This window comes from Bos grunniens, chromosome 9 (assembly GCF_055505025.1).
Source record: "Bos grunniens cultivar Pamir isolate PY7600 chromosome 9, Bosgru_T2T1.0, whole genome shotgun sequence".
NCBI classification, from domain to species: Eukaryota; Metazoa; Chordata; class Mammalia; order Artiodactyla; family Bovidae; genus Bos; species Bos grunniens.
In genome coordinates this window covers 12,518,802-12,532,332 of record NC_141173.1, presented here as the reverse complement: position 1 = coordinate 12,532,332, position 13,531 = coordinate 12,518,802, and the positions used below count along the sequence as shown (strand labels likewise).

Here is a 13,531-nt window from a genome sequence, read left to right as displayed (position 1 = left end):
AGTTCATGGTGTAATAGTGTAAACTAACAACTGCCTTTGAAAAGCAGAGACCCTGTTTAGGGAACTCTAGAAAAGATCCTGTTCCCTAATAGAACCACTGAGCTCTCAAGCTGGAGCAACAGCCATAAAACTTTCTTTAATAAAAAAATAATAACAATAAATTTTAATTGGAGGATAATTGCATTACAAAGTCTTGCTGGTTTTTGCTGTACAACAACATGAATCAGTCATAAGTATGCATGTATCCCCTCCCTTTTGAGCCTCCATCCCACCTCCTATCCCACTCAAGAAAAACAAGTATCATATATTAACATATATATAGATATAGATATAGATATAGATATAGATATAGATATATATAGAGAGAGTCTATAAAAATGATCCTGAAACTTGCTTTTTAAAGGACCAGGGTGTTAATATTTCAGGCTGTACTGGCCACATGGTCTCTGCTTTTTTAGCATAAAAGCAGCCGGGGAACACCTGTACAAAACTGTATTTATGGATGCCAACCCTGAATTTCACATCTTTTCATGAGTCACAAAATATTATGATTTTTTTCCAACCATTTGAAAAAAAACAGAAAAATTATGCTTAGCTCATGGGCCATTAAAAAACACAGGCTGTGGGCCAGAGCCTACTGACCCCAGATCTTGTATAGAAAAGGCTGGGTAAAGGTCTGGGGAGGAGGCCCTGGAGCAGGCCTTGCAGGTCAGGGAGCCCACAGATGCCCCGTGTGTCGCAGGGTGGTGTGTGCAACCACGTCTAGGCAGGTACCTGAGGTCAGTGCTACGACCCCACCAGCTCCTCAGAGGGTGTCGGATAAGAGGAACTTTGGAAGCACTGATGCAGGAAGAGTCCAGTCTCCTCCCACCCAAAGAGCGATGTCACCGACACTGTTCTTTGCCTGCTATTCTTATCTTTGTTTTCTCAGAGTTATTAAAGTCACTAACCATTATTATTATTGATTCCTTTTCATATGCCAGGTCCTTTGCTAAATTCTTAACGTAGATGCTCATTTAATCTTTTCAACAGTACTCTCAGGTCGGTGTGGTTTATCATTCCATTTCAGAGTTGGGGAAACTGAGGCTCAGAAAGGCCTTCCCCTTTCTGTTTTCTTCTGTTTTATAGATCTACTTCCCTTTTGGAAGAGGATCTGGAAAATCGATCTGCATTTTCTTCCTAAGCACATTCACTGACCCCAGTTGCCATTTATATGCTGAGGATCCTTAGTCTCCTCAAAAACCCTTTCCAATCGCTGCCCTCACTGCAAACTGGACCAAAGTGACAAATAATGCTTTTTTCCAACAATCACTCTCTCCTTAAAAGGCAACATAACACACTCTCATGTCTGACATCCCATCCCCTGAACCACTGACTCCTAGATACAAAGCACTGTGATTCCTCTTACACTGTTCCACCTTTTCCCAAATCAACCCTAGACAAACCTTCTGCAGTGGTCATCCTAAATACAGGTTATTTTAAAAGCCAAAAAAAGGCCGTATTTTAGAACAAAATGAAATATTATGAGACTATGATTGTTTCTAAAAAGCTAAAAAGAAAGGTATTTCTCTGTGTGTCCACGCAGTTGAATGAGATTACAGTGAAGTGGTTATGAATGTAAATTCTACTTGAACTTCTAAGGGTTGTTTGGCCTTGGACAAGTCATGAAACCCATAAAGTGTCAATAATAATAGTGCCTCGTGGCTGTGTCTTGAGAACCACAGACATTAATATATGCAAAATAATTAAAATGCCAGCTGGCTGATGGTGATTAATAAATAATAGCTTTAATTGCTGATAGCTTTATCAATATTAATAATAAAATGCATAAACGATTAGCTAATCATACACTCCTAATATTTTTGCAGTGAATTTGCAATAAGTGGTGATACTACGGGAGTTTGATGAATCTGCTTTTTATTCTTTTTGGGTTTAAAACTGAAAAAAATCATTAGCAAAGAAATCAATAAAAAAACTTTATTGAAAGCCAGTCTGCATTAGATGAGGATGCACTGAAATTGGTCATCTGGAAAAATAATCAGACATATTTATTGTTACATTTGAGCTACCTGAAGTACTTTAGAACATCCATTCTGAAACTGATCTCATGTGTAAAAATTACCTTAGTACTGGTCAACAAGAATGTATAATTATAATGAAAGGAATTTATAATTAAAGGTATACTTAGTATTATGCTTTTAAGTTACTTAATAAATGTATTTCTTTCTTCCTCCAAGTCCTAAAATTCAAATTAATTATAAAAATGAATTCCACTTTTTTCTGCCAAACCAAACTAAAAGTGTATCTACCTATTAGCCACACCAAAATTTATAGTTCAGAGCAAGGAAAAGAACAAAAATAGAGCAGCTGGCGTATGTTTAAAACTACGAATCCTTATTAGGGCATCTCTTGATGCAGATGAGTTACTCTTGCGGCATTAAATCTCTATTAACAGTAGTGAATTCCTAAGCCAGACACCAGCGGTAAATAAAAGAACCCATGCTTACATTCATCTGATGGTTTTGCAGACCGAAAATCATTTCTGGCACCACGACCGTGTGTTCAGGAAACAAAGAACATGAAACATGACGTTCCTCAGAATGTTTCCCTAGCACTATTAAATGATTAAATGAGGCACAAACAAGGCACTTCAATTTCAGCAAGATTTTCATCTACAGTAGCTCTCAGTTTCTGAAACTTTGGAGGAGGGATGCCCATTCTTTGTAAAAATGTTTTGCTTCCAGTATTAACATCAGCAGAGTCAAGAAAACTTTTCTTAGACTGTCCAGTAAAATCACTGTGGCACCCTCTCCTCCAGCTCTACAATTGCTTGTGCAAAGGAACAGGCAGAGAGCACGGACAAAGAAGCACTAGATTTAAACTATGCAGAATATTCTGGTAAATTGGATAGCTTGGAAAGATTAAAAACAAGTCCTAAGACAAATGTAAGACAATCATTTTTTCTAAGTAAATAAAGTATGAGGTCTAAGCTGGTGTGTGGTTTATTCCATGACTCGCCTTAACTGTGAGGTTCTGAAGAAGAAACCTGAAAAAAGATAAGCAGAAGAGCATTTAATAACTTGGACATTTTCTTGGAATGCTTATTGACTACGAACAACATAAATCTTAAAATAATGCCTTGAGCTCATGGGTAAATTAGCTTTTTCAGGAACTACTCCTTTAGGGATAAGTGGATTACAGTTCAAGTTTTGTGTATATTGTTCTTTTCTTGACAATGGATCAAGGGTACTATGGTTAGTTTCTATCTATGTCTTGAGAGGTTAGAGATATGCCTTGGATATTCATTAACTCTTATTAAGCTACTCTGAAATTAACTATCCATAAGTCTAGCTAAAACTTCTTAGAATACTTAAGTTTTTACCTGTATGATTTTGTAGAATAATGAACTCTATCTATACAGTTTTTAATACTCTATGGACCTTCTGAAATGTTTCTTTTCATCCCCATGATGGTAATGAAATGATTTCCTTGAGCTAAATTGCCAAAGCAAAAAAAAAAAAAAAAAGTCTTTTTGATCCATATTCTTTTTTTTAAGTTTTCTTTTTTTTACCCTAATGTGTACCATTTTCAAAGTCTCCATTGAATTTGTTACACTATTATTTCACGGGCTTCCCAGGTAACTCAGTGGTAAAGAATCTGCCTTCCAATGCAGAGGGTTCGATCCCTGGGTAGGGAGGATCCCCTGGAGGAGGAAATGGCAACCCACTACAGTAATCTTGCTAGGAAATCCCATGGACAGAGGAGCCTGATGGGCGACAGTCCATGGCCATGGGGTCACAAAGAGTTAGACACAACTGAGCCACTGTATGCACGCACATTGTTACTTCTGTTTTTATGTTCTGGATTTTTGGTGGGATCTCAGCTCCTCAACCAGGGATTGAACTTGCATTCCCTGCATTGGAAGGCAAAGTCTTAACCACTGGACCACCAGGGAAATCCCCTGACCCATATTCTGAGTGAGAAAAAAGGTCTGGTCTCTGCCTTGGGAAGAGGAATATCCACAGATAAGAGAGAAGGCAGGACTTCCCTTTTCTTCTGTGAGAATAATACTCACAATAGAGACAGTCACCTAAGGAGCAGATGGCATCCCAAGACAGTGAGCTTCCAAAATGGGTCTGGATCCAACCATTCCTCATGTCAGAACCACAAAAACTCAAAGACTCAACAATGACTGCAGAAATTCTGGGAGGACAGCAGAGATGCAGAAACTTCGGGGATGACTTGAGGGATAAAAGAATAGCCACGATGACTCAGAAGCCTGCAGGGATGACACAGACCCTGGGAGATGTTTCTAAAGCTACTTTTGGAGACTTCCATCATCCAAACTCAGGAACATGGGTACAGGTTGGCCGTACTCTGATCGACACAAATGACCATCTCTCTACTACACTCTTCACCCTGAACCCTCCCTTTACTCATATCGCCCTGGACACAGGCTCCTTCACTACTCAGGAACCCCACTGCAATACTCCTCTGGATTTCAACCATTTCCTCTTTTCTATCAAACAGGGACAGAACCATCCTGCCCTCTCTCCAAGAATAACTTTGTGTCCTCAAATTAACTACTTTGCTCTTTGGGATTTTGCTCCAGTACTTTAAATTCTTTGTACTGTATCTCAAATTTTTCCATATCTTCACCCAGAGGTGCCTCTTCCACATGTCATCCTGGAAAAATGCCCAGATCCCCTTTGTTCTGAGACACGTGTGTGCACACGTGTCCACACACACACACTTTACCTGCTCCTAACATCCTTTTGATGACAGAGTCTGGTACATGAAAAATAGTCAATAAATGCTGGTAGAATGAATGAAAGACAGACTGTTCACATTGAGCTCTTCCCTTCATGATGCCTTCTGAAGATAAGTTCGTAATAATTCCCTCTCTCTCATCTTTCCAGCCCCATTCATCTGATAGGTTTTGGGGGAATCCCCAGTATATCTCATGGTAGACCCTCCAGCCTGATCTCCAGCAGGCCCATCCCAAATCTAGGAGATGGTAGTTCCACCTGAAATGCAGACCGAATGGAGAGAGGAACGGTCTCCCCCCTGGCGAGCCGCCCACACTGAGGACCCCTGTCCTCCCCGACTGGGCCAGGCAGAGCGACCCTGCAGCTGCAGACTCCAGCAGTCTGTACTCCCTGGCCTCCCTTTCTTTCTGGGGATTCAGCAGCCTCTCTGGGAAACCCTGCCTTCCCTTGGGTCTATTTCTCCTTCTCCTTGCTCACTCACTCTTTCCCTGAATCCTGACCCACACACCCCCCAGTTCTCTCACCAGTTACCCCTAAATGTGGGTCTCTCATTTTGTTCTCTCTCCATTTGGGTTCTTACTTTATTGCAACAAGCTCATCCCTGTCCCTCTTTATGGCTCTTTTTCTAACTACGTCACATTATTCCATTTCATTCACTAGCCTCACTCTGACCTTTCTGCTTCCTCACTATTTTGTACATCTTGCTTCCACTTAAGCTTCTGGGGACACAGTTTCATTTCTTCTATTCTCAATTAAAAGCTCTCCATAAAAATAGTGAGCAGAGTACTTTAGATGGTTTGAAGACCTAGCTCCAATCTTCTTTCCAAAACATATTTCCCATTACGGCTCTTTCATACATCTTTGCTTCAAGCCAAATTGGGTTCACAGGCTAGGTAATTTATTGACATACATCTTGTATTTTTCTTCCAGCATTTTCTTTTCCCCTTTCCACAAAATTACTGGCCTCTTAATAATTGCCACAAAATTAGTTTATGCTTCCTTGCTTCAGGATTTCTGAAGAAAAACAGCAGCAGGAAGGCAGGCCTAAAACTTCAGTCTTTTGGAAATGTCTGTGCCTAGAATAGATGACGCTAAATGTGTCGGGTCAGGAAGGCAGAAGGAGCAAGCTTAGCTGGGCTTCTGGACTCGGTGCAGTCCATGGGGACCTGGGCCCTGTCCCACTCACCCTGGTGTACACAGGACAAGAGGAAGAAGCACAGTGTGGCTGGAAGGTATTTTTATATATAGACTCAGATTTCTCTCAGAGGGAGTGTGAATCATTTTCAGGTCACTGAATTTTTTTTATTTTTGTTTTTTGTTTGTTTCTCTGTGTCCAGGTGAGAATTTTTATTAATCATTATTTCCTTATTGCTTTGCTCATGGCAGTGGCCCCAGAATGTTTGGGTTTGCAGCAAGTTGACAGTGAAGTCAGGATCTACAGGAATTCAGAGGAAAAAGACACTAGAAAACCTTGAAATAACACCACGAGATGACTTAAGAGGATTTTGAGCAGGTCTTTAAAGAAAGGATTTTCACAGGGGAAGCAGAAATGTGGATGGTGGAAAATGTTGGAATGGTACAAAATATCTGTTCTTAAAGGAACACAGAAGTGACTTTTCTAGTATGGTCTTAGTACATGATGGAGAAGGCAATGGCAACCCACTCCAGTACTCTTGCCTGGAAAATCTGACAGTATAACAAAGTCCTGCAACATTTTCCATAATTTAATCAATGCACAATCACCAAAATCCTGCCAGTATGTAGGAAAAGATGATATTAATCTAGTTAATGAAGTATCATCAGTTGTTAATGATATAACAAATAATAATTACATTAAATGTCTAGACTATAATTAGCTGCCGATTCTGCATGTGTTCTTATCCTAAGAAATTTAGTCCTTTGACCTATTTGTCTTCCCACTTCCCTTGGTAATACACACAAATGGCACTGGGTTTTGTTACATTTGGCATCTGGCTTTATGTTTTCTCTTTGAGCTCTTCAATTCTTGTTTATTTCAAATATGAATGATTTATGTCCACTAGGAATGATGCTTCTAAATTTTGAAATACCCATTGTTCCTGGTACAGTCCTGGAGAGACAAATATTCAATAATATGGTAAAATAAATTAAGTAGTTTCTAGCCTATAAAGCTCATAATACTTTTACATTTATAGGTGTCTTCTTCAAAAAAGCTAAAAGTTCTAATCACAATGTTTTTGTCACCAATCATGGATTGAAGTTATACACACACACCTGTATCTGTATAACTTAGGGGTACATGGAAAAAGCTCTAGAAATGCAAATACCCTGGTTTAAATCATTTAGATATATGAATACTTATCATTATTATGATAACTATCACCACAATTATCTTCACTTGTAGGTAAATACAGGGTGTACGTAAGGATGATCTTTCTCAAAAGAGCCTTCATTTAGTGAAGCAAACCTCAGGCTATACAGGCCAGGCTATACCTACATTAGGCCCCAAACTTCCTCATATCCTAAGGCCTGGCCCTACATCGAATGAACCAGAGCTTCATTCAATTCCAAAACACTCCTGGATCAGGAGCTTTTTCTTAAAGTTTCCTTTTCCTCCCACTCCTCACACCCTTTTCAATCTAATTCAGCTGTTGCACACTGAACAAATTTTGAGCTATGTGCCTGATGGTTTGAACCCATTCATCAGCGGTAGCGTTTTTGGAAACATTTCTGTTTATATCAGTCTCCTAGTTAAAAAATACATTTAAAAATTGCTACTTTCATTATGAATATTGTGCTAAAGGTGATTTAAAAATATTAGCATTGCTTATACTTGAAATATTCAACATAAATGATTATACATAATTGAAGAGCACAGTAAATATATTGAGGTGCACAGCAAGTTACATATAAGCACAAAGTAAATGGAACATACTTACATATCACATACATAATTTACTACATACATGTATGTATATATATAGTTTACTATGCTCTTCACTTTTTGGAAATAGATTTTACTTGATTTTGAACAAAGAATCAGATAAACTCCTTGAGCAAACCTGTGGCTATAAAAAGAAAAACAAATAAAACAACATACTTGAAATCTCCCATTCTAAAAAGAGCCGGTTAAACATTATTTCTGAATGCTTAATGTTTCCCTGATTATCCATCATCTGTGTGGCAGAGGTGCTTGGGGAAGATCCCAGAGACTCACTGTCATAGAAGCCCTTAAGGTCTTTTTTTTTTTTTTTACAAACATAAGAAGACATTTACATTAAACATAATACATTCTCTTCCACAGAATACCCAGTTTCTTTTAATACATAAGTAAGACTGCTTTCTTCTTCCAAATCTTTGATAAATTGACACCATAAGACAATCTGTCTTAGCTAAATGGATAAAGATGTGGTACATATATCCAATAGAATATTACTCAGCCATAAAAAAGGATGAAATATGTCTACTTGCAGCAACATGGCTGTACCTCAAGATTATCATACTAACTGAAGTAAGTCAGAGAACGAAAAATAACATATGATATCATTTACATGTGGATTCTAAAATACAACATAAATGAATTTATTCACAAAACAGAAATGGACTCATAGATATAGAGGAGAGACTTGTGGTTGCCAAGAGGGAGGCAACTTGGGCAGGAATGGATTGTGAGTTCAGGATTAGTAGATGCAAATGATTATATATAGGATGGATAAACACTAAGATCCTATTGCATAGCACAGGGAACTAAATTCAGTATCCTATGATAAACCATCATGGAAAAGAATATGAAAAATAATAGACATATATGTACATATACACATATTATAATACTGGGCTTCCCAGGTGGCTCAGTGGTAAAGAATCTGCCTCAGAGAGGAAATGGCAACCCACTCCAGTATTCTTGCCTATACAATCCCATGGAGAGAGGAGCCTGGTGGGCTACAGTCCATAAGGTTGCAAAGAGACTGACATGACTGACTAACTGAACACACACACATGCATTATAGTTTATATATATAGGTGAATCACTTTGCTGTATATAAGAAATTAACGCAACATTATAAATCAACTATATTTTAATGAAATATATTTTAAAAATTTGTCTTAAATATACATATATTTAGGAGCCCCCCTGAAACCCTCACCTGTCTGCAATTATTGGGTTCAATTCACACTGAAGACATCTAAATCAATTATAATAATGTTTCTTAAAATTGGACAAGTATCACATAGCTTTCTCTGGAATGATGGACCTGGGGAAAAGCAAGTTAAAGGAAAAATTTAAAAAGTAGAAAACTATTCTAAGGGTTTGTAACTATACATACTATGGCATTACTGAAAGGAAGTCCTCGAAATTCAGAATTGTGGAGATGTTCCACTTATTTAAAGTAGGCCATCCAAGGGGCTTTCTTATAAGAAGTTAAAATTAAGAAATAATTCTTTGGAGGACAAATATGGAAAAATAAATTTGATGATCGTATACAGTCTTGATAGGTCATTTGGTAAAGAATCTGCCTGCAATGCAGGAGACCCCGGTTTGATTCCTGGGATGGGAAGATCCTCTGGAGAAGGGACAGGCTACCCACTCCAGTACTCTTGGGCTTCCCTTGTGGCTCAGCTGATAAAGAATCTGCCTAGAATGCAGGAGACCTGGGTTCGATCCCTGGGCTGTGAAGATCCCATGGAGAATGGAAAGGGTACCCACTCCAGTATTCTGGCCTGGAGAATCCCTTGGACTGTATCATCTGCTGCTGCTGCTGCTGCTAAGTCGCTTCAGTTGTGTCTGACTCTGTGCGACCCCAAAGACGGCAACCCACCAGGCTCCCCCGTCCCTGGGATTCTCCAGGCAAGAACACTGCAGTGGGTTGCCATTTCCTTCTCCAGTGCGTGAAAGTGAAAAATGAAAGTGAAGTCACTCAGTCGTATCCAACTCCTAGCGACGCCATGGACTTCAGCCCACCAGGCTCCTCCGTCCATGGGATTTTCCAGGCAAGAGTACTGGAGTGGAGTGCCATTGCCTTCTTCACTGTATCGTCTATGGGGTTGCAAAGAACTGGACACGACTGAACAACTCTCACTTTCACACAGTAGCTGAAGCAACAAAAAATAAGATTTCCTAGAATGAGAATTCTGAATTTTGGTGACTCTTCACAGGAGAGAATATAACCACTGAAAAAGTGGGGAGAAAACACTTGTAAAAGAAGCAATAGGGAGACAAACCAGGCCATCCACTGAAACAAAGAGAAAGTTAACTGAGGTTTGTCACTGTTGGTCAATTACTTTGGGAAGATCAAGAAGAATGAGAAAACTTGTCATCAAATGTAAGATACAATTACGATGCAGTAGAAGAAGCATCAATTCCTACACCTGGAAAGTTCAGAGGTGGACTTTCAGTCAAACCCACCCGCTACACAGGCAAACTGAGCCCGAGGGCAAGTCACATTTCATTCCTTCGGTCACTTCGGAATAGAACTATTTTTGTTACCTTGGCTTTGTCAGCCTTTTTTGCCCCTATACCTTGAAACCTGATCTCTGAAACCCGGGTATTCAGTGGAAGTTACTAACAATGCGACTTTTGGGAGGGGGATATTCAAAATTCAGCAAAGATTATAATTGGGATAAAATTTAAACTAAAGGGGTTGAGGGTTTCAGTGGCACTCATTTGAATCTATTACCTGCAAAGCAGTGCCTCAGGTATAATTCTTATGTTTAATTATTGCTGTGTTTTATTCTAAGAAAAGGTAACTCCACTCACGCTAACTATGGGGGAAACTGAGAAGAGACCGACTGTGGAAGCCGTGGAAGAAGATAAGCCATCCCCGAACTTGCAGCAAACACTGGTTCCCTAGAAGGACATTAAGGAGAATTTCCATTTCATCCAAGTGATAAAGCGATTTGAAATCTGGTGGTTAAAGTCCATCCACACCCCCCACTGGAAAGGATCATTTATTACATCAATCCTACAAACCACTAAGCACCAGCGTCAAAAATAAAAGAAGCAAAAGCAATGATAAAACACCTCCTACTCCTAAGGAAGTAGGACCCCAAGGAAGACACATGATTTTCCTTCAAAATGAACAGCCCAACCTCCTGGGATGGCAGAGAGGCAGCTCTTAGACCCTGGCTTATGTAGGTCCTTTCTAATCCTGTGATTTTCAGAAAGACAAACCTCTGTTCTGATAAACAGCTATGTGCACTAGTTCAATTTCTGAATGGCTCAAAATTTCCAATTTCTAATTTATTCATCATTTTGTCCAGTAGAATGTATAATATAAAACATGTAGTTTCCAGGATGCCAAGTTAACTATAAAAAAGCATTTCATGAAAGTGCTTTAGCATAACTAAATTTTGCAATAAGACTTTCACTCTTAAGGAACAAAAAATGGAACTAAGATTATGGCAGGAGAAACAAGTGCTAATATCAGTTGTATATTTCACTTACCTTCGGTTTTCTGCAGTACTCAGCCTAGTAACAAATTATCTAATACGTAAGAACAAATGTTATATAATTTCAGGCAGTCTTTTTTTTATATTTTAGAATACATAAATAACCATCCTCCCTTCTGTGTTTGCTTTCTCCTATATACCTTGTGGACATAAAGCTTTTAAGATTTATGAGAAGTAGAAAATGTTTGAAACTCAAATTTGTATTAAAACATTATTTGTCGCATGAATACACTGACCCATTTTTTTCTAAAGTAAAAATAACTGCTAGATTTTTTACTTGCATTGAAAATACAGCAATCACAGTCCAATTATTACATCACACACTTTTTCAAGTTGCACAACTGACCTTCTTTTCTATAACAATATGGAGTTAGTCTAAATTAGAAGTAATTGCATTAAGGAACATTTTGAAAAGGAGAATCCTGTTGCTTTTCTTGCATTTCAAACAATTTGGTTCTTTAATACTTCTTTGCATTTCCTTGCATATTTGTAAACACAGCTTAATTTTTTTTCCAAAACATCTGACCACTTTAGGGTTGACAAATGATACCTGTTAGACAGCTGTACAGAAAAGAAGAATAAACTCACACATGGAACAGGTTTCCAGAAACAGAAATAAACATTCTTAGCATCAATACACTGTAAAGCCCATCACAAGACACAGCATGAAGATCAACTCCATCTTTCTAGTAAGAACTTGAGATTTTTTAGTTCATATCACTCACCTGTTTGGCTCAGCTGGGATGTGCTTCTGCTCCTTCGAGACACTATGGCAACCACCTTGGCACTCAGGCTGGACCTCCTCTTCTTCCCACCTGCTCCAACGGTGCCCACAGCTGTGTCCGACTGGCTGCCGTCATTATGCTCCAGTGTGTACATCTCTCCGCTCATGCTTGTGCTCTTGGTGATGGCTCTTCCGGAAGTCCCCATCCGTCTGCCTTGCATTTTAGGGGTAAATGAACTATATTTACAAAGTAAAAACATATATGCATCCATAAATTACAGGTCAGCATAACTGAAACTCTAAATCTCATTCATTTTGAAATAATCCAGGCAAAATTCTAGAGTGAAAAGCCCGTTGAGTAGTAGTCCTACAGCTATGAATACTCTTAAGATCACATCACCACTGTCAAATGTTTACTGGATGCAACTTGAAGCAACAAGCATTTCAACACAGAGTCATCTATCAACTCCTGGAAGAGAGGAAAAGGAAATGCAACAGATGCTAGTGATCGGGGAGTAAATGTAACTGATCAATTTTGTCAATAGTTCCTCTGTTACTTTCAGGGAAAAGCTAAAATATTTCAGTTGATGAGATAAGTTCATATACATTTTGGAGGGAAAAATATTGTTAAAAATGGATACTCTGAATTTGCCATATGACAAGGTTAAAAAAAAATGAAAACAGCGTTTGTGCTGGTTTCTCTTTGGGATTCCAACTCATAGGCACATCTTTTATTCTCTGAGGCTTAGTGAACCCAGGAAAGACTGTTAATCTGGAAAACCCCCCAGCCTCTCTCCTTCTCCTTACTTAGCCCCTCCTGGTCTATCTCCTCCACACGTTTCCTCTCATTTTCATCCTTAGACCCTTCAAACCCACAGGTTCTGAGTCCAGATATCCTTGTTTTCGTTCCTTTCTGCAAAACTTACTCGTCTGTGTCCTGAGCTTGCCTCAGTGTATCTGACAAGATCACTGGACTTCTTTCCCAAATGAATAAATTTCTGCTCAGGTACCATAGAAGGTTAATGGACAAACCTCTCTACCTGCCCAAGCAAAGGTGTGTCCGTGAGCTAGAGTCGAAGGCAGGGCAGAGAGGGCCAGGGGAGTAGGATCCTTTCTATCTTAACTGTGCTACTTATGCATTTACATTATTGACATAGACTATCCAGTTTTTGGTCCAAAAAGTCCTGTTTGATATCTTTGAAATGGCCCTCTTATTTTATGTGTCCTCAAAATATCTGCAAAAACTGGCTCCCATGACCTTTACCACCATCTGGACTTTCTATTTCCTGTCTGGAAATACTAAAGATACCATTGAATATAGCTTAAGTGATGACACTTCTTATACAAGCCAGAGTAGACCCTAATATGATGAGAAACAATAAAACAGAAAGCCTTGGTGATCACATAACATGTTTGTGGTTACACACACAATGAGTGTTTCAGCAGAAAGGAAAACTGGTATGGGGGCTCAGAAGGCAGGGAAAACAGAGGACTGTCTGGACCTTAGGATCACTTCAGAGACCGTGAACAGAAACTGAGACCTGATTTGACCAGAATAACTTGGAATGTTAAACCCTAGCTGTGTTTCTTGAATCTGTCCATGTCAACA

At 39.0% G+C, this 13,531-nt stretch overlaps 1 protein-coding gene across 46 annotated transcripts in view; it reads right to left on the bottom strand.

Annotated features, from left to right (window-relative positions):
* Positions 1-13,531, bottom strand: part of RIMS1 (regulating synaptic membrane exocytosis 1) — a 607,640-nt gene that overhangs the window by 63,144 nt on the left and 530,965 nt on the right. For 23 of the 46 annotated variants that reach the window (XM_086316267.1, XM_086316269.1, XM_086316268.1 and 20 more), the window contains one exon: positions 11,924-12,159. The exons of 15 other annotated variants lie outside the window; for them this stretch is intronic. In XM_086316267.1, coding sequence (XP_086172393.1) covers positions 11,924-12,159 — 236 coding nt within the window. The remainder of the gene's footprint in view (positions 1-11,923; positions 12,160-13,531) is intronic. 8 more of the 46 variants (XM_086316226.1, XM_086316240.1, XM_086316233.1 and 5 more) reach the window with 2 other exon arrangements.